Genomic DNA, 18,108 nt, shown 5'->3' on the forward strand with positions numbered 1-18,108 from the left:
TTTTTTTTTTTCTGTTGGAGTAGGAATGCAACTTAGAGGCTCATGTTGGTTGGATTGGTTTGTTTAATCTTTACATGGAAGCATCATCTGTTCTTGTAGGATGAGTTTGAGGCAAAAACTTTGTCTGTTATAACAAATCATGCGCTAAATTGTTCTACAGACTTTTTGCGGATGCTTTTGTTGTCCTGCAGACTCGCCGAGCAAAATGGGTCAGCAAGCGAGGGAATGGATCGGTGTAATGAGTTTGTAGTGCCGTGCTTTTTTTAAAAAACCAATCAATGACTTGGATTCAGCGTGCCCAACATGAAAGCGGCCGTGTAGAGCAGATTGACCTATGAAGATGTCCTGCATTTAAAATCTAGGTCGGTGAAAGTCCGCTGCAGTATTAGGAACGATCCGCTGACAGCTACAAAACAGTGTTTACAGGAAGTTTCGGTGTCTGATGTCGCAATCACTGTCAGATAAAGGGAAGGGGATTTTTTTCCATGAGTGCAGCAGAATTATTAAGGGGTATTAAGATGATCAGTTTGGCTCTCCTCCTGTCAACACGCTTGCGCCTTCATTCTTAGTCATACTTTATTTTGGGCACTCCACACACCCATTTGGCTTCACCCTGTCCTCCTCCTGCTCTGGTGTGGTTTAGCTGCTTTCTCAGGCTGTAGTTAGTGTCTGTAAGTGGTGCTCTGTGGCCCGGGCGCAGACCTCCATCCCTGAGAAACTCCATCCCTCGGTGTGAATCGAGCAGGGCGCAGGTCTTCACGGGTGACTGAACACTGAGGAGCATTCAGGGCCCCCGGTCTCCCAGCCTGAAAGGTTGACCCACAATGAAGCCTCCTCCATTTGCATGAGCTTCATCGTCATTCAGATTGCGTCCTCGAGTATGGGAGTGTCGGTGTCTCGGTGCTGGAGTTTAGCATGAGGCACTCAGGCTTTCACATGATTATTCCCACAGACACTCAGCCTGGCACAGAGGGTGTTTTTATCACCCAACTCCGCAGCTTTACACAACATTTAAACTCCTTTTTTTAGCTAATTTAAGGCCAGGACATTGACTTTATTGCCGTATTGTTTAGTTTCTCCGCTAAAAATCAACTCTTGCAACAGACAGATGTTTCCTGCAGGAATTTAAATAGAGTAACAATACAGTCTTGGTGGGAAAGTTGAACATCTAACTGCTAAAGACCTATTTTACTAGTTGGTGGAGACCAAATCTGAGCTCAAAGCAGAGTAAATGTCGGATTTGGAATTATAAGGTGGCCAAAAACACAACTTAACTGTTAATTAATAATACAGGGCTGCTTTTTGATTTGTATCTGCTCCATGATAGACGACTGAGCTTGATTAAATGATTTATTTACTACTCACAGATATGTTTGACAACTTTTTATCTCTTTATGAAGTCTGTAATAAACACTCTAGTTGTAACTTTTTTGAAGTATCTTGACTGTAAAGTGATCACTGTTGGAGATGTATGATTAATCAGTTAGTTGTCAACCACTTTGATTAAAGGTGCAATATGTAAGAATTTAAGTTGAAAAACTTAACAAAATATCTCCAGACTTGGAAAAAGCAACAGCTATGATGCTATGACGTGTATTTTGTTGCAGAGATATTGACTGAAGGTAGCATGCTAACCAACAAGCCCTTGCCTGTCCAGATCCAAGCTCTTTTGCTAGTGGTGTAAACACCAACTCTCCCCTGGTGCTACAAGCTGCTGGCTAGCTACACAGCCGTAAACTGAATCTCTTTGGGTTGTGAACAAAACAAGACAATTGAGGACGTCAACTCGGGCTTCGGGAAACACTGTTTGACATGATTCATCATTTTCTGATGTTTCATAAACCAAACAACTAATCGATTAATCAAGAGAATGACTGGTAACGCTCGGTCCTATTCGGTCCATTAGTGGGATTGATCGTCTTTGTATCTAATCGTTTTCACTGAATAAACGATTAAACAAACATGTTTTCTTACATCTGGAGAACAGCATCTGCAGATGTAGCACTACAGCACTTCATTATGATGGTGTTATGTTTCCTTCACCTTTATTAAACAATTACATCATCTGCAGTTTGGATATTTCACTTTACCATATTGTGATTTTGGTAATATTTCTATTAATTCTGTAGCTCTAGCTAAAATGAAGGAGTTGTTGACTTTAACTCAAATCTTTGTAACCATTAGTTATAACTCGTCAGTTACTTGACATGAGGGTCTCTGTATACTGGTTTGAGCATTCGTCTTCACTCACATCACGCATGATGTCATGTCTTCAGGTGTTTCACTAACTTTGTTAAACCAGCCAATCCATGATGCATTCAGGTGCACACAGAAGCAACAAATTAGTGACCTGTAGTCGCATTGGAGGGGCACTGTGTACATTTTTTTAACAGGCCTAAAAGCAAAAAAATGAAGCTGGAATGGCAGTTTGCAAGAGTTAAAGTTCTTCAGTGTTTCATGCAAAAGTGCACCTTTTTAAATGAAAGAGTTAAGTAAGCGTTACATGTCTTCCTTGCCTGACCTCAGAGCCACGGAAGCATTATTTTTAATTGTTGGACTGATTTGTGATTCTTTCCAATCAAGAGCATGTGTTTGTTTTGTATGAGAATCAAATGCATTAAAGTCGGTCTGAAAAGACTTTTTGACAGGGCCCGATCACATGTTTCGAATTTCCTTTCATGTGTGTGCAATAAACTCTGACGTTTCGCCGTCCACACGCTTTCTTTAAAGACCTGCAGATGGATGACTGATTTGTTTGGATTTTGGTGCATTGTGTGCTCCGTTGTGATTCATTTATTAGTCATGTTTTATCGAGTCCTTTTGAAGCATCCCTTGAGCTTCGTAGTGCATCTTCGGGGAAATCACAAGCACGGTTTCCTCTAAATCAGCTGTATTCTCACATTTTAAAGAGTTCCAGCAACCATCTCTTCTACACATGTGCCGGAGTCTCTGTCCGCCCCCTCCCGGCTCCACTTGGATGTCGGTTCTCCTGGCGTTTTACAGGGCTGACGGTGAAAAAGCTTGAAGATTAGTGCGGCATTTGTTGTTGTGGGATCCCCGCTAAGTTCACTTCCCTGACCCCTGAGGCTCCCCTCCTCTGCTGATCCTCCCCCCTCCTCCGCTCTGAGGTCTGGTATCCGTGAGAAGACCCTACTCCAGCGCTGCTCCGGCAGGGCTCTCCCCCCACCGCTGAAAGGCCTCTCTCTCTCATTAGCATGCCCCTGGGGCTCCTCGGCCTGCTGTTGCCAAACAAACACAGCCAAGATCTTCTTCCCAGTCTCCCTCGCTTTCTGTCTCTCTGGTCATATCTCGCTTTTCTGTCTTCCTCTGTCTCTGTTATCTTTAACAAGTTGTTCCTCGCCGTATCATCCCCTTAGCATTCTCCTGTTTCTCCCACCTTCTTTTTTTTTTCGGCTCTTTTAGCCCTCTGTGTGATTCTCTGGTTCTCCCATTTCCACACGCTGTTTCCTCTGTTGTTCGGATCAGCCCAGAGGACGTTCGGTCTCCTTGTTTAGGAAATGTAAATCTGCCTCTCTTTCCTGTGTCCCCTTTTTATGTGAGTTAGAAACCACCAGATGGAGGGAAGACAGTGGTCAGAGGTTGCTAATGTATGCTGCAGGAGCAGAGGGCATATGGTGCAAATCAGAAGATGAAGGGCTAAAACCCTCCTTCTCAACTACACCGCAGCACCACCCCCCCTAACTGAGGTGATTGTGTCCCTGCACTCTTTCTGAGTTGGGTTTTCACCCACTCTGTCAACTAAACTGAGGGTCCTGTTTCACCCCTCTCTGTTATAACAGACCTATTATCACCATGCAGGCACCTTGCCCTTAATTGCTTTACAGGATGTTACTGCCGGGACACCTGAGAAGAGGGAGTGTGTTCGAGGCACAGGCGTTGGATTTTTGCGTCATTAGGAGGACAGATTTCACTTGAGCTGAATTCCAAAACAGTCAGCAGTTTTGCAAACATTATTGATTTTCAATACTCGAAGTGTGTCATGTTTAAACACTCCCCAGCCCTGAAGCTAATACACAACCTAATTGCCAGAATGATTGTGAACAATGTGCGTTTCTGTAAGCCTTTACATTTCTTTCCTTCTCTTCTTGACAACAGTCTGGTTAAGGCCCACATATTGTTAGCACAAAAATGAGCGGATGTGTCCATATGTCCACAACTAGGTGTTAATAACTTTTCCTTATTAACACCCAGTTGTGTCAGCACTCACATGGCTGGAGATTTCCTGGTGCCTCGTAAAAAAAAAAACAAAAAAAAAAAACAGTTTTGTCACCTCAAACACAGCTGGAGATGGCCAGATGTTTTATTATAAACACAAAGTTTCTTTAACTCAAACACAGCTGGAAATGTCCACATTTTGTTCACAAGCAACCAGTTTTGTCTCCACTTACACAGCTGGAGATGTACCAACTTTTCCTTTAAGAATATCCAAATGTTGAAACGCTGTCTTGAACAGTGGTCCCTGGCTTAGCAGCTTTCTCGCCTAGCTGTAACCGCCCCCTCCACCATGTGGAACGTTGCAAACTTCACAATTTTTAATGACCGCAAACCTGTCCTTTTTTTCTTTGTAAGAATGCACTGTAAGAATTTTATTGTCTTCTTCTTATTTCATTGTTTTGATTTTTTTTTTTATTTTCATCAAAGCTCTTCCAGGAAAGTGTACTCAAATTAGCATCTGCTGTAAGCACTAATACTTGCAACGGACAGCCGTTGTATATCTCCCTGGCAAATAACGCATAAATAAATAACTGAGGCACATTTTTAACTGTGAAAGTGATAAATGACCAGGGGCACGCACACAAGCCCAACCCAAATCCATTCTGACAGGACCTCTGCATCTTGAAAAAAGGAACTGTGATGTACGGACGAGAAGTGCCTTCGTGACGAAAAGAGCGAAAAGCGAAGAGAAGGAAGGGAGAGCGCGGGAGCGAGAGCATAAATGAGTGGGAGTGAGTGAACGAGGGAACGAGAGAGGACAGGAGAGTAAAGGGGGGGGGAGAGAGAGGAAGAGAGATTTTTGCTGAAAGGAAGCATTTTTGTTGGATGGGAGAAAAACAACCATGGAAACTCCATCAGAAGAAAACCAAGACCAGAGGGAGGACAAAAGAGGTACCAATGAGAGCTCACAAAGAGCCAGTTCAGTTCTTTTCACTGCTGTGTTTACTGGGGCTTTAACCTACTCCAGCCTGCTTGGTTTCACTCTGCACAATAGCTGGGTAGATTCAGCTCAGCGGGGATTTTTTTTTTCTGTCAGTACAGCATCCTTTTTTCACTGTTTGCGCACATATAATTGTTGATATTCCGTCCGCCTCTGCAGAATTGTCATCTGTCATGTTTCCAGGGAGTTTTTTATCCTGCAGTGCTTTGCTTGTGTTTGTTTTTTTTTTGTTTTTTTTATGATCTAATTAGTTTAAGTATGTGGGATGTTTTCGGCAGACCTCTCTCCTGCATCAGGAGCGGTGCTGTGTTTTGCCCCCTGGTCATCATCATCATCATGCTGGTGTCACTTTTTAAGGACACCGAGCCCGGTGCAGAATCAACAGCCGCTCCATCAAACCTCAGGGTGCATCTGAGTTGTTCTTTCAGCGGGGAGCGTTGATTAATGAGGTGGATGCGGGGCTGGCAAGGAGAAAGATAAATGAACCAGACGTTACCGGTCTCACAGATACATGGCCGTGAGGAGTGTGTACGCTGAAGAGAGACAGAAGTCATTAACTTGCTCACCTGCTTCTTGTAGGAATCAGCAGGGATCATTGATTTCCCTGTTGCTCTTTGTTCTCAACATTAATTCCAGGTAGAATGTTGCACATTGAAACGAGCTCCTTTCCCAAGAAAGGCTGTGGTGTTTCTCATGGTGCTTTCTAATGGCAGATGCAGCAAAAGCAACTCTCTAGGTGATATTTAATCATCTAAATTCTGTCCCAAAACTGGATGACTGAAAATGATGACAGTGTCATTTTGTCATGTTTTAAATATGTCGGTAACTATATCATCACAGCTTCTCAGGTCCTCGTTAGATTCAGCGGACTAACATTTAAATACCAGGGATGCTTTATATGGATTTTTCTTCTTTTTCAGATACACTGTATTCTTCTTCTTCTTCTTCTTCTTCTTCTTCTTCTTCTTCTTCTTCTTCTTCTTCTTCTTCTTCTTCTTGTAATTGCTGCCCTTGCCAGCAAAAGCAGTTTGTCTTCAGGTTATTGGCTCCATCTACTTTCATTATCTGCGATAACCAGTAATCACTGATATCATGCATCCCCATTGAATATCCAAAAGTATTCCCTTTACAGGTATATAAAACTGTTAAAGCAGAGCAAAGCAGCAAGTCCCCACATTTGAGAAGCTGGAGGCAGATACTGTTTGTCCATTCAAATTGTAACCTCCACCCCCAAATGATCTGAGTTATCATGAAATGGTAAAGGTTTTAATTTGGATTTCCTGTATTTGCCAATCAGTCACACTATTTGCCAATTGGTTTCCAGTTAAGGATGGTATTTTTCCGGACGACTTAGATTTGTATTATTAGTATGAGGGTCATATTTTAATCTGCAATATTTCAATGTTGCAACATTCTGGTGGAACATTATGTGGAACTGCCCGTTTCCCCTACAGCTCTGATTAAAGTACACTGCCAGCCATGAGTGCCAAGTTTTCTTATTATTATTACTATTATCGATTTACTTACTGTATGTCTTTGAAATATTTTGGGACTTTTTAAATAAAAACAGTGAAGTGCAGACAGGAAATTTGGATTAATAAAGATGGGTAATGGCCTTCAGAAAAACATCGCCAGCCTCCATCCAGCCTGGGATGTTGCATCACATGGTTGGCGCTTTATTTTGAAGTGCTGCTCTTTGTATGAGACGGCTCGGTCCTAGGTTAGGATCTATGAGTATATGAAGCCCTTTAAGACACTGTATGTTGTACTGATACTGATCAGAGTTGACTCCACTCAACCACCATTTAATCACACAAGTCGTATTCACATATTTACTCCTCAGCTGTACCCAAACACAGTTAATGAGCCATTACGGCCATCATTGCCTTTAATTGTCATTTAATACGTACACACGTCTCCCTCAGCTCATTTCACAGCCATGGGTGAGCTGCCATCAACAGCTATTAGCTGACAGAGTGTAAGTTTCCGTTGTTGGATACGTAAACAGTGAGACCACTTTTGTCCAATTTCCAGGCTCAGATCTCCCCCGTCCCTTGAGGACGGCCATTATAGCCATTATGGCATTTTTAAGTATCGCTCTTCTCAAAGTGGAGGAGAGTGTGGAAAATGAGACTGTTTCTCATAAATGGTGCTTTGGCAGCTCGCCCCAAATGAAGCAACAAACAACAACACTTAGCATTAGCTGTAAACAGACACATCTGGTCGCAATGAGGCTATGATGGATTAAAACTCGCTGTGGACGGCTCTGGAACCAGCTTGAGATGGACGAGCCGCATCATCTCATTGCAAGTTGTGTGTGTTGTTCAAGTGTTTATTTGTGAGAGCCAGCTTTGTTTGTATCAGAAATTCATACTTTGACTTCGTACTTGTGATTATGTGGCGCTTGCACGTGAATCTTTGTTGCGGTAGGTGTTGGGTGTGTCTGGTACGGACATCAGATTAAGCAATGTTCTTCAAAAAGTCTGCTGCTCGCTTGATCATAGCCAGTTGGTATTTCTCTACGCAATCAGGGCGAATTTAGGCATTTTTCCCCCCACTTTTTTCCACTGAAGGTCCCAGCTGTTGGAAGGTTTCAGCTTTGTGTTGTCGACACGTGAGGTCTGGATGTGTTGAAGGATGGAGGGTGGTGATGAAGCAGAGCCAGCTGCAGTTGTTAGTGTGATGAGTCAAAGAAAACTGTGGTGATGCATGGCTGGATTAACCTTTTTGGAGGCACTGGGGCAAACATTTGCTGTTGGGCCCCTGTTGCCCCCAGAACCTGTACAGAACAGTACATACAGCAAAAATGTGTTTATTTGCAGCGTTTCAGTACTTGAACTTTTATCTGAAATGTTGGAAATAAAAGTTAGACAGTATGCTGGACTTCTGATCTACTCATTCCTCTCCTATCCACCCATGTTATGGAACAGATGTGCGACAGATGTGACTGAGGCCCCAGGAAGTCTGTGGTGTTTTGATGGAAGACATCTACATTTTAAGAAAAAGGCAACATGTCAACACAATAAACTCTAAAATAATAAAAGTGTTAGAACCAGATTTTGGAAAAAAAGTCAGTGCCACCTGATCGATGCTGCACCCAGCTGACATCATCCTTTTTAAAGCAGTAACGAGGAACTTGACCCCTGTGGGCAAAAGCGGTATAAGCACCACTGTCACTTTTGCGGCAGAGGACATTTGTTGCGCATCATTCCCTCTTTTTTTCTCCCTTATTTTCTCCTGCTCTCCTGTTGGCTGTCATATAAACGTATTAAATTGTTCAAAAAACAACCAGCAACAACAACAAAAAAAAAAAACTGACTCAAATTAAACCTGGGGGTCGCGGGGGCGGCCTCTGCAATTTTGGGGTCTAGCACTGGCGTCATCAGGGCGAGAGGCTAAGATGTGCCATCGCTTTCTTGCCCACTGTGTCTAGCTGTGCCTCTGTCTGTTTGTCCGTCTGCGGGTCCGTGTGCCAGCTCGCCCGCTACCACTCAAGTCGGTCTTAACGAGCCATCTCATTCACACGCTGGACGGTTAGAGCTGCTTTGACAAACAGGATCCTCCTGGAGTGTGAAGTGGGCTGCTGTGGCCCATTGTGGCCGAGCTATGTGTGGTGCTGGAGGAGGATGGGGGGGGGGCACACAGGATGGAGCTCAGCGGTGGGCTTGTCCTGGGCCTCAAGCCTGCGGGCCGGAAGAGCGGGACCGTGGTTCACTGCCATTCTGAATGGCCCCTGAGAGTCCAGTGTGATGGACAGTGTAGGGCTTGCACACACTGGCTCTTTGTATCAGGGTTTTCTTGGACTCTCGCTCTGTCTCTATTTTTTCTCTCGCCCAATGTTGTACATGCACACGCACTTTTTTTTTTTTTTTCTGACACAAACGTCTTTTTTTCCCTCGTTCCCTCCCTCGTGATCCTGATGCGGCAAATGTAGCCTCGGCTGTAAGGCCTAACATTGTCATTACAGACAGTCGCTAACTTGTCTGTGTTTCTCCCTCTCACACTGTTTTTCATTCTGTCTTTCCTCCTCTCTCATTCATGTAGTGTAGCAACTAGTTGGAGGGTCTTGAAGTGGTTGGAGGTCCAACCAGGAGTATTAGTCAGGGACTTGGGAGCATGTGAAAGTCATCAGAGGGGAAAAGAGGGGCCCAGCGTGATTTTCATTTGCGGTGCTCCACTCAGAACAAGCCAGCATGATCCGTTTAGGATGAGCTTGTTGTTTGAAGAGTCAACGGCTCCTACCGTCGTTCGCTGCAGAGGAGGATGATTCAAGTTTAAGTCTGCTGCCCTGCAGTGTCCTGTACTCTGTGCAAACAGTCTGTACTTGAGCTGTGTGGTAGTTTTACTGGTGTGAATACAAGAGTGGTGTCAATGTTCCCATCTTAACTGTCGGCACGAAGACGAATAAGCGACTTTCCCACGATCCATCCAAAAGGGCAGCCCCGCCTACCTCACAAAAGAAGGATAAACACACACGCCTTCTATAAAGTCGGCAGATTTCATGATAAGGATGCGCGTAATATCTCACAGGCGCTGCGATTACTTCACAATCCTTCCTCCGCTTGGAGTCCATCGACTGAATGGAACTGATTTCACTCTGGCAGACTACTGTCCCCGCGGTACTTAGTGCACGTTGACTTAAAAGTGCTGGTGCTTTCATGTCGCTCCTGTCTAGTACAGAGACTAAAGGCCTGCACAGAGGCCCTTTGTGAACAGAGCAGTATTCCAGAGGTTGCTAATAGTTGAAGCGGGTCGGTCCTTGTGCCAGTGTTGTTTCAGTCAGCCAGAACGGAGTTATACCAACCTGCCAACATGTCAAGTCCAGCTTTGAAAATACCACCTCGGATTTATTTTGTTATTGGGCATAACAGCCAGTAACTGACACAAGGTCTCCGCTTTGAGAGAGAGAGAGCGATGTCTAACCAGCGCTCTCAGTCTGGATGCTTCAAAATTAAACCACTCCTGTGGAACGGACACAAATCAAACGGATGGCGTATCGATTGGATTGGTGGCTTTCAAACATAATGTCGGTTTTCTCTCACTAAGTGCTCCGAGTTAGACAAGCATGGCAGATGCAGACATGTCAGTCTGACCTGCTCCATGATGGGCTCCAGGGGAGGTTGGATACATGGTCAATGTGACCTTTTTTTAAAAGAAGCAAGGCCTATAAACAGTTCTTATAGACGTCCTTTTTGGTGTTCAGACATTTTGAGATCCAGGGAGAATTCAGTCAGTCAGGCGGACTGGCTGTCATGATGATAACACGCCATTCAGCACCGTGCTATCAGCTTCTAGACAGCTGATCTAATGGGAACAGTGACGCATTTCAAGGCAGGGTTGAAAACCAAAGAGACACTTGATGAGTTGGGCAGCCGCGCTGATTGTCGTGTCATATTTGATTTACATCAAATGGATTCATAATAAACCAGTGTGACTGTTGTTGCTGGCTCTGTCACTCTGTGCACATTTAATATGAGCGATTTGGTAATGGAGATAAACCCTAACCGCAGTTTTTCATATGGAAACATTTCTGCTCTTCAGGGTGACAGCTACTTGATTTATAGCAAATACTGCTGGCAGATCAGAACTACCTGATAGTGGCAACCACTACAAGAGCAGCTCTTCCATTTAAATGGACTGTGTTTACTTTACAGCTGGGCTCAATATCCTGTGGAGCTCTGCGCTCCAACTCCCAGCAGCTCGCTCGACCTCGCCGACATGTTCATCACAGAAATGTGGCCTGCGGTAGAAGTTAGAGACTCTGCTGTGGGCACACTCATTGAGTTGTGGTTAACATGCTGCCATGGCAACTCCTATTCACCCACCACGGGATGAAAATGTTTTTATCTCCCTGTACTACACAAACAGTCAGGCCGAAGCGTCTGACTGCAGAAGTATTGGCCCAGCAGCAGTATATCTGTTTTAATTTCCTTAGTCACGGCTAAGAGCACAAACACAGACGAACTTTCAGGGCTCTCGCCTCCATGGAAGAGGCAGGAAGTCGAGGAGACATCTTGAAGAAAAACTTAAATTTGTGCTGAACTAAGTGGTTTAAAATGATACACATGCTACTTTCTACTAATTTTTTGATTGCATGGTCTTGACTGAGTACATAATCTGTTCTTGGAAGGCTGTTGCTTCTCAACTATGGCCACTTGGGAGCACTGCAACACACTACTTACTATATCTTGTCACTCACGGTATTTATACATCCAGTGGATGCGGATTGGCATTAACAATCATCAGGAGATGTGTTGTGTGCACCTTACGTATGTATAGGTCCAATAGACACTCTCCTTCTGGTTCAGCTTTGGCCTCCACCAGTTCCTTAAATAAATGTGTGGCTCTCTTTGGAGGCTTTTCTGTATGAACCTGCTTGCTTAGCTTGAATCTCAAATCTGGCACTTTTGTACTTGTAGTGTAAAAGAAAATCAGCATGGTGCGGTTTGACTCTGTACATCCAGAAGTTCCAATGGAACTCATTACCCATATTTTACTAGGTGGTTGCAAAGTTAATGAGTTGCTGCTGCTTGATGCCGGGTAGATCGTGTAGCGGTGGTTTATTAGAGCATCTTTTGCTGAACGCGCTGCTGATGACAGCTGTGAGAGTGAGCCAATACAGTAATGTGGCAGGCCAGAAAACCAAAACAATGAGCTGAAAGAGGCTAAAATGGACTGTAGAACTGAAGGGAACTGTAAAGTAAGAAATAATTCTCTGTAGGTCCGTCACTTCGAGCAGCCTCTGTCATTTGATCCGCTGTTAATGTAAAACTATTGATTACAGCTCTAAACACAGATGTTGTGGTGTGGCAACACGCACATGTGGGTGCTGTGAAACATTAACAGCCATTGACCTGGACGTCCTATGACTCTACGACATCCTGTCAGCCACATGTGGCTCTGATTGGAGGCACACTGTGGTTTGTTTGCATGCCTCCACAGACAGGGCATTGTGGTGACTGCATGGCTCCATTTCACAAAGCAGAGGAATGCAGTGCATGAGGGCAGATCCATCTGGGTCACTTCATTCCCTCGTTGTGAGTTGTCATTGATTTCCATTACGGCTCGGCAGACAGCCATTGCTCTGACCTGCTGGACGGTCATTAGTGCCCTTTTAAGTGTAGTGATGAACTGTCAGAGGAAACATTAAAAGAGAGCGAAGAGTGTAAATCCTCAGCTGCACACAGCGGACGCGCTGTTTCTGCTGGTACTTTACATTGCAAAGGTCTCGAAAGGAGCCGTGGAGCATCAAGCGTAACCACAGGCCAAATTTTATGAGACCTATTTTGAACAGACTTGTCTGCTCTGTCTGTATGACTTCCTTTGCTGCACTGGGGATGAGTTTGTTCTTTAAACCTCGGAGTGAAGTCAGTGTGGAGTTCCCTAAATGAGTCCTGATGGGTGACAAAACACCACTTGGGGTGATTAAGTAGACGATGATTCATTTAGCCCTATGTTAGCCTGGTGATCTGTCCAGGGTTAACCACACCTCTCGCCTGTGTTCTGGGATAGGCTCAGTGGGTAAATAGATGAGTCATATGAATACTTGTTTCATACTTCGTTCCCTTGAGATCACTTTCTGTCCTGCAAGTAAAAGTCAATCCCTTATATGGAATCATGGGCTGATGTTAAGAAATAATTAACTGTGTGGCTTTTTGAAGGTCCAATATTGCAGAAAGTGATATTTATTTTTTATACTGTTATATTGTATCTCTATAAAACACATCTAGGTGCTATGCAAATATTGTCAAAGTATCAAAATACTCCATAATCCATGGGTAAATGCGCACAGCCCCTATTTAGAAACTGTGCATTTAAAAGAGGAGGTGATGTGGAAACACGGTGGGCAGTGCCTGCTCAGGCATGTGAGAGCTGGCCAATTAGAGCAGACTGGGCTTCTTGGAAGGGGGAGCCTTAAAAAGACAAAAAGGGTGAATAGAGGTGCAGCAGCCGTCGACAACATGAGAAAAAAGAATGTGTTTTTTATATTAAAGGTTAACATTAACAGTTTTGATGTCATGTTCAAGAAGACTATGAAAAGTGTTGCGGATATATCTACTGAAGTTAGCATGCTAACCAGCTAGCCATTTTGTCCCTGAGAGGTGACGGTCTGATGGTAAACAAGGCCAACAGTTAGCAGTTCGGGCAGGGTAATCACCACTAGCTGCACAGCTAGCTGAGCTAAATGGTTAATAGCAGTTACAGTTAGTGGTTACTCTGGTGATACGCTGCCCCCTGTTTGTTTGGAGTATGAATTCAACAGGTGGCCAATTCTTACATGTTGCACCTTTTTTAAAAGCTTTACAAACTTTCTAGGAAATATCCAAAATAACATTCATGAACCTGAAACTGAGCATTAAGAGTAAAAAGATGGTTTTCTTCTTTTCTTTTTCTTCAGGTTGCTTTGAGTGCTGCATCAAATGTTTAGGCGGGGTGCCGTACGCGTCGCTGGTGGCCACAATCCTCTGCTTCTCCGGCGTGGCCCTGTTCTGTGGATGTGGCCATGTGGCTCTCACCGGCACCGTGACCATCCTGGAAACCCACTTCTCCAAGGTCGCCACTGATCACGCCATGCTGACTGACGTGTAAGTACTACACGACTGCCTCATCCTTCTTTACTGTCACAGTGGGATCCATCACTAAACACGCTCCCCTCGATGATTTGTCCTTACATAACCATCACATAGAGAGAGGCCCGAAGGTAAGATGGATGACACCTGTAACGGACTTTATGAAGGCTATTTTTAGCTGCTGATATCTCCCTTGTCACTCTATCCTGAAGAAAAGTCCTAATATGGAGCATTTTTTAAAATTTACAGTGCATCCATTAGTCCAGACAATAAAAGAAGAATGACAGGGAGAGGACTGCACATGTGTTTTATGTTGCCGTAGTGGACTGTTTAATTTAAGAAGTCTACAGAGGCAGTCTGTCTCTTCGGTGGATGATTCCCAGAGACATGCCTCACCTGTTATCTCCACATTTGGACTTCACGTCTCCGGGGGGAAGCTGGAGCACTCAACCATCTGTTCATGATTACTGGTGTTTTAAAGATTGCATGCAAAAAAACTGCAAATGAGTGTAAGAAGCTATTTTCCACACACGTCATGCTCCGACACTACCTGACATTTTTAGTGGGTCTCTCCAGGTGTTCGTTTGGAGGCTAAAAACATGTCAGCGATTGATTTGTGCTTTTTTAATTTTTTTTTTTTTTTTTTTTTTTTTTTAACCTATCGCAGCTTTACTGGCACGACTAAGGCTGATGTGTGACATTGCTCTTTAACAGAATACAGCTGATGCAGTATGTCATCTATGGCATCGCTTCGTTTTTCTTCCTGTACGGGATCATTCTGCTGGCTGAGGGCTTCTACACAACCAGCGCAGTCAAGGAGCTGCACAGCGAGTTCAAGACCACCATCTGTGGGCGCTGCATCAGTGGAATGGTATGTATACGACCTGGTGCTTAGACACAGAGTGCTTACAATAGGTGTCACTCCGCGCGATCAAACACGCAAAGATGAAGATGCTCATTATGGGAGCGTGAGCATGAGTTTGGTCGTGTCGTCTCTGTGCCCTCAGTTTGTGTTCCTCACCTACATCCTGGGTGTGGCCTGGCTCGGTGTGTTCGGCTTCTCCGCCGTGCCGGTCTTCCTCTTCTACAACATGTGGTCCACCTGTGCCACCATGAGGACCACCATGGCCAACCTCACCAACATTGACTCCATCTGCGTGGATGTCCGTCAGTACGGTAAGAGGGCAGCACTCCGTCTTCGTTTGGCATCAGTTACTTCCTAATAGGTTTTTATTGGTTCGCACACTGAGGTGGCTCAACACCAACAATATTATAAACCTGGTGAGCCCTCATCATTTGTCGCACATTCCCATTTTTTGATCTGAGCAGTTGAATAAAATTGAAATGAATTTGCAAGAAAAAAAAAAAGCAACCTCAGAAGGAATGTCAGCAAATAACAAAATATTGATTTGGCTTAAATGTGTCTTTAGCTGTGATTTGCCTTAGGAGATCTGAAGGTGTGTCATGCCACTTGGCTTAAATGGGGGTGTGACAGTGGAGGCGATCTATAACATGAAGGTGCCAGAGCCTACGTCTAAGGAGAGTTGCTATTACGGAATTTCAGAATCGTCATGTGATTCAGAGACTTCAGACAAATCCAAGAACTTCTTATCGGGCAATTTAAATGCATCAATATAGAGAGACAAAAGTACAATGTCTGGTGGTTCGTACTTAATACATGATACACGCACCATTTTGCCACGTTTGTGACACTGTGCATTGTAATGCATGAACTCGTGGATGCACTGATGCACTACATTTCCAACGATGCAACTCGGCTGCATTTTTTTTTAGGCCAGGATTTCCCTATAAAACCTTAATCATTTCACTCTTCGTGCTCTTTGTCCTCATAGTACTGGTTTGATCATTATGAATGAATTTCACGTCAACAGGAATTATCCCATGGAACGCCACACCAGGGAAGGCCTGTGGATCCACGCTAGGTGACATCTGCAACACCAGCGAGGTAAGATTCTTCCATCCGCACACATTCAGAGAAAGTGGCACACACACGGGTAGAAAAGCATCACACAGGCATTGCTTACACTAAAGGATAGTCACGGCTGCTTTTTCTTTCCTGCAGTTCTACCTGTCCTACCACCTGTACATCGTAGCGTGCGCCGGGGCCGGAGCCACCGTGATCGCTCTGGTAAGCCTCCCTCCAGTCTCTCCATCCTCTCCCTTTAGTCCATCTTTGCACGGTGTGTGTATCAGCAGATCATGTGTCGACTGCTCCCCTCCTCATTCCCATATGGAAGTGTTACGCGTAGGCTTTTTTTCTCAGCTCCAGTTCCATTTGCTGTTTTACCATCTGCTTAAATGCACACGGCCCTGTTCTTTAGCTTAGGATGGATGGAAGGAAGAGTAGTTGGGGCTTGCCTTTTGTGTGTCATGAAAGAAATAATAATCATGAGTTTAATTTTGTAAAATGATGGACTTAATGATTTAACTTCTTTGCAAAAAATGACTGGTTACTTCACTAACGTGACGAGGAGGTCACCGGCATGTTCTCTTACGACCTTTTCTGTTCTCTTCCACCAGCTGATCTACATGATGGCTACCACTTATAACTTTGCTGTTTTGAAGTTTAAGAGTCGAGAAGACTGCTGCACTAAGTTTTAAAACTGTTTTCTAAGAGGTTGTACTGAGTAGAGACACTTGCCACTGACAACAAACAAACTAAAAAACGAAAAAAATCAACCTGAGGTTAGAAAAAAAAAAAAAATCAGACTCTCTTGATTAGTGTAAATAGCTGATTGTATGCTTCCTTTAGCATTTGGTATCCAGGGATATCTGCTTGTCTGAGGACACCTGGTGAGAGTCGTCTTCAGACTGTGGTGGTGTTTAGCTGACTGGGTTTGTTCTGCTTTCCTTGGCACTCACTTTTTTATTTTTTTTTTTTGAAATTTGTCACCATGGGATCTTTATAGAGATGCGCACAGCTACCACGACAGTGTTATTTATATTCGTAACGTGTGAGGCTGATTTTTTTTCGACCTGCACAGACACGTCAGCTGCATGAGTATTCCAGATGAAAGACACAGTATTTAGCATGCAGTACCTCACCTTGATTAACAGGACGAGCATCGGTTTCAGTCGGAGCCGACATGCGAATTTGTGCAGAAACTCCTGAGACGTAAACGTCAAATAAAAATGATCTGAATTGGAAATGTGACCATTTTGTGCAGAGCCCGTGTGGATGTACAGTATTAAGCTCTGAAATGAGTCCATAAGGACGTCCGATGACAAATATTAAAGGCGTTCCTCAGGCTTTTTGAATGCCCGATTAGCAGTTTTGGTGAGGGTGAGTTTTAGCGATACATTTGTGAAAAACACAAAGGACTAGCTACAGTGGCAAAGTCCTTTTCATGTTTTCTTGATTCCCTCCCTTATTAGCCTAAAGATTTTGGTGCCGGCCCACGAAACCACGAAAGCGCTACACGGAGAATATCCTGTATTATCTTATTTTTTGTCACAAGTTTTAGATTCTAAACTAAACTAAAAACCTTTCACCAACTGTATAATGCTGATGAGTATTATGGCGACCAGTTGTGTTTATTGTAGATTTCAAAGTAACTGCACATACCTAGCAAGCACAGCACGCTATGAAGGGTTAGGCCAGTACCAGGGGTAAACTTCTGCATGAGGCCCTAAGCCTCACTTTAATTTCATGTATTTTATAAAAAAAAAGAAAGAAAGAAATTCTCCTATTTTAGACTAGAGTAAATGTATTTTTTTTTCTTTTCAGTGAGGGCTGGCGCTGGTATGGCCTCAGCTGTGAAGTTGATGTTTGTGTTTTCTTTATTCTTTCTCAAAGTGCCATTAAAGAGCCATTTGTTTTTATCTTAACACTGAGCCTGCATGCTTACAAGTTTCCAGATTCTCTGATCTGTTTATAGTTTACTTATACTCCATATTTCATATATTTAATTTCCTCCTTACGTTTTTCAAGACTGTAGCTTTTACTTTCTTTATAAAATAAACAATCTTTGTTTACAAAAGTATCCCCACTTGGTCTATTTTCTTATGAATCCTACAGCGGCGACGTAATGCGGGAAACTGCATGCGGAACAGGGTCAGGTTCACAAAAATGTTAAATCTCACGCTTCGCACTAACCTCACGCTTTTTTTTTTTTTTTTTTGCCGCAGCATAAAACTTGCACGCCCAAACTCTTTCTCTTCTCATTCTCACGCCTTAAAAATGTCATTTCCGTAGCAATGTGCATAGTGACATAGCAACATAACTCCAGAATTAGTAACAATTGTAACAGTGATGTTACAATAATTGTATATTTCGGTCAGTCTTTTTTTAAAAAAAAAAAAAAAAGCTTAACTTTTTATGTTTTGTGTATGTCTGTGATT

The 18,108-nt window shown here is 43.6% G+C and overlaps 1 protein-coding gene across 3 annotated transcripts in view; it reads left to right on the forward strand.

The window, feature by feature from the left end:
• Window positions 1–18,108, forward strand: part of gpm6bb (glycoprotein M6Bb) — a 34,932-nt gene that overhangs the window by 14,057 nt on the left and 2,767 nt on the right. Inside the window, exons 1-7 of one of the 3 annotated variants that reach the window (XM_037109371.1) lie at window positions 4,978–5,127; window positions 13,575–13,761; window positions 14,461–14,617; window positions 14,754–14,922; window positions 15,639–15,712; window positions 15,830–15,895; window positions 16,288–17,750. In XM_037109371.1, the coding sequence (XP_036965266.1) occupies window positions 5,079–5,127; window positions 13,575–13,761; window positions 14,461–14,617; window positions 14,754–14,922; window positions 15,639–15,712; window positions 15,830–15,895; window positions 16,288–16,368 (783 nt within the window). In that variant the 5' untranslated portion in view covers window positions 4,978–5,078 and the 3' untranslated portion in view covers window positions 16,369–17,750. Of the gene's footprint in view, window positions 1–4,975; window positions 5,128–13,574; window positions 13,762–14,460; window positions 14,618–14,753; window positions 14,923–15,638; window positions 15,713–15,829; window positions 15,896–16,287; window positions 17,751–18,108 lie in introns of those variants that run through there. The other 2 variants (XM_037109369.1, XM_037109370.1) reach the window with 2 other exon arrangements.

The sequence above is a fragment of the Acanthopagrus latus genome, chromosome 9 (genome assembly GCF_904848185.1).
Source record: "Acanthopagrus latus isolate v.2019 chromosome 9, fAcaLat1.1, whole genome shotgun sequence".
Classification (NCBI taxonomy): Eukaryota; Metazoa; Chordata; class Actinopteri; order Spariformes; family Sparidae; genus Acanthopagrus; species Acanthopagrus latus.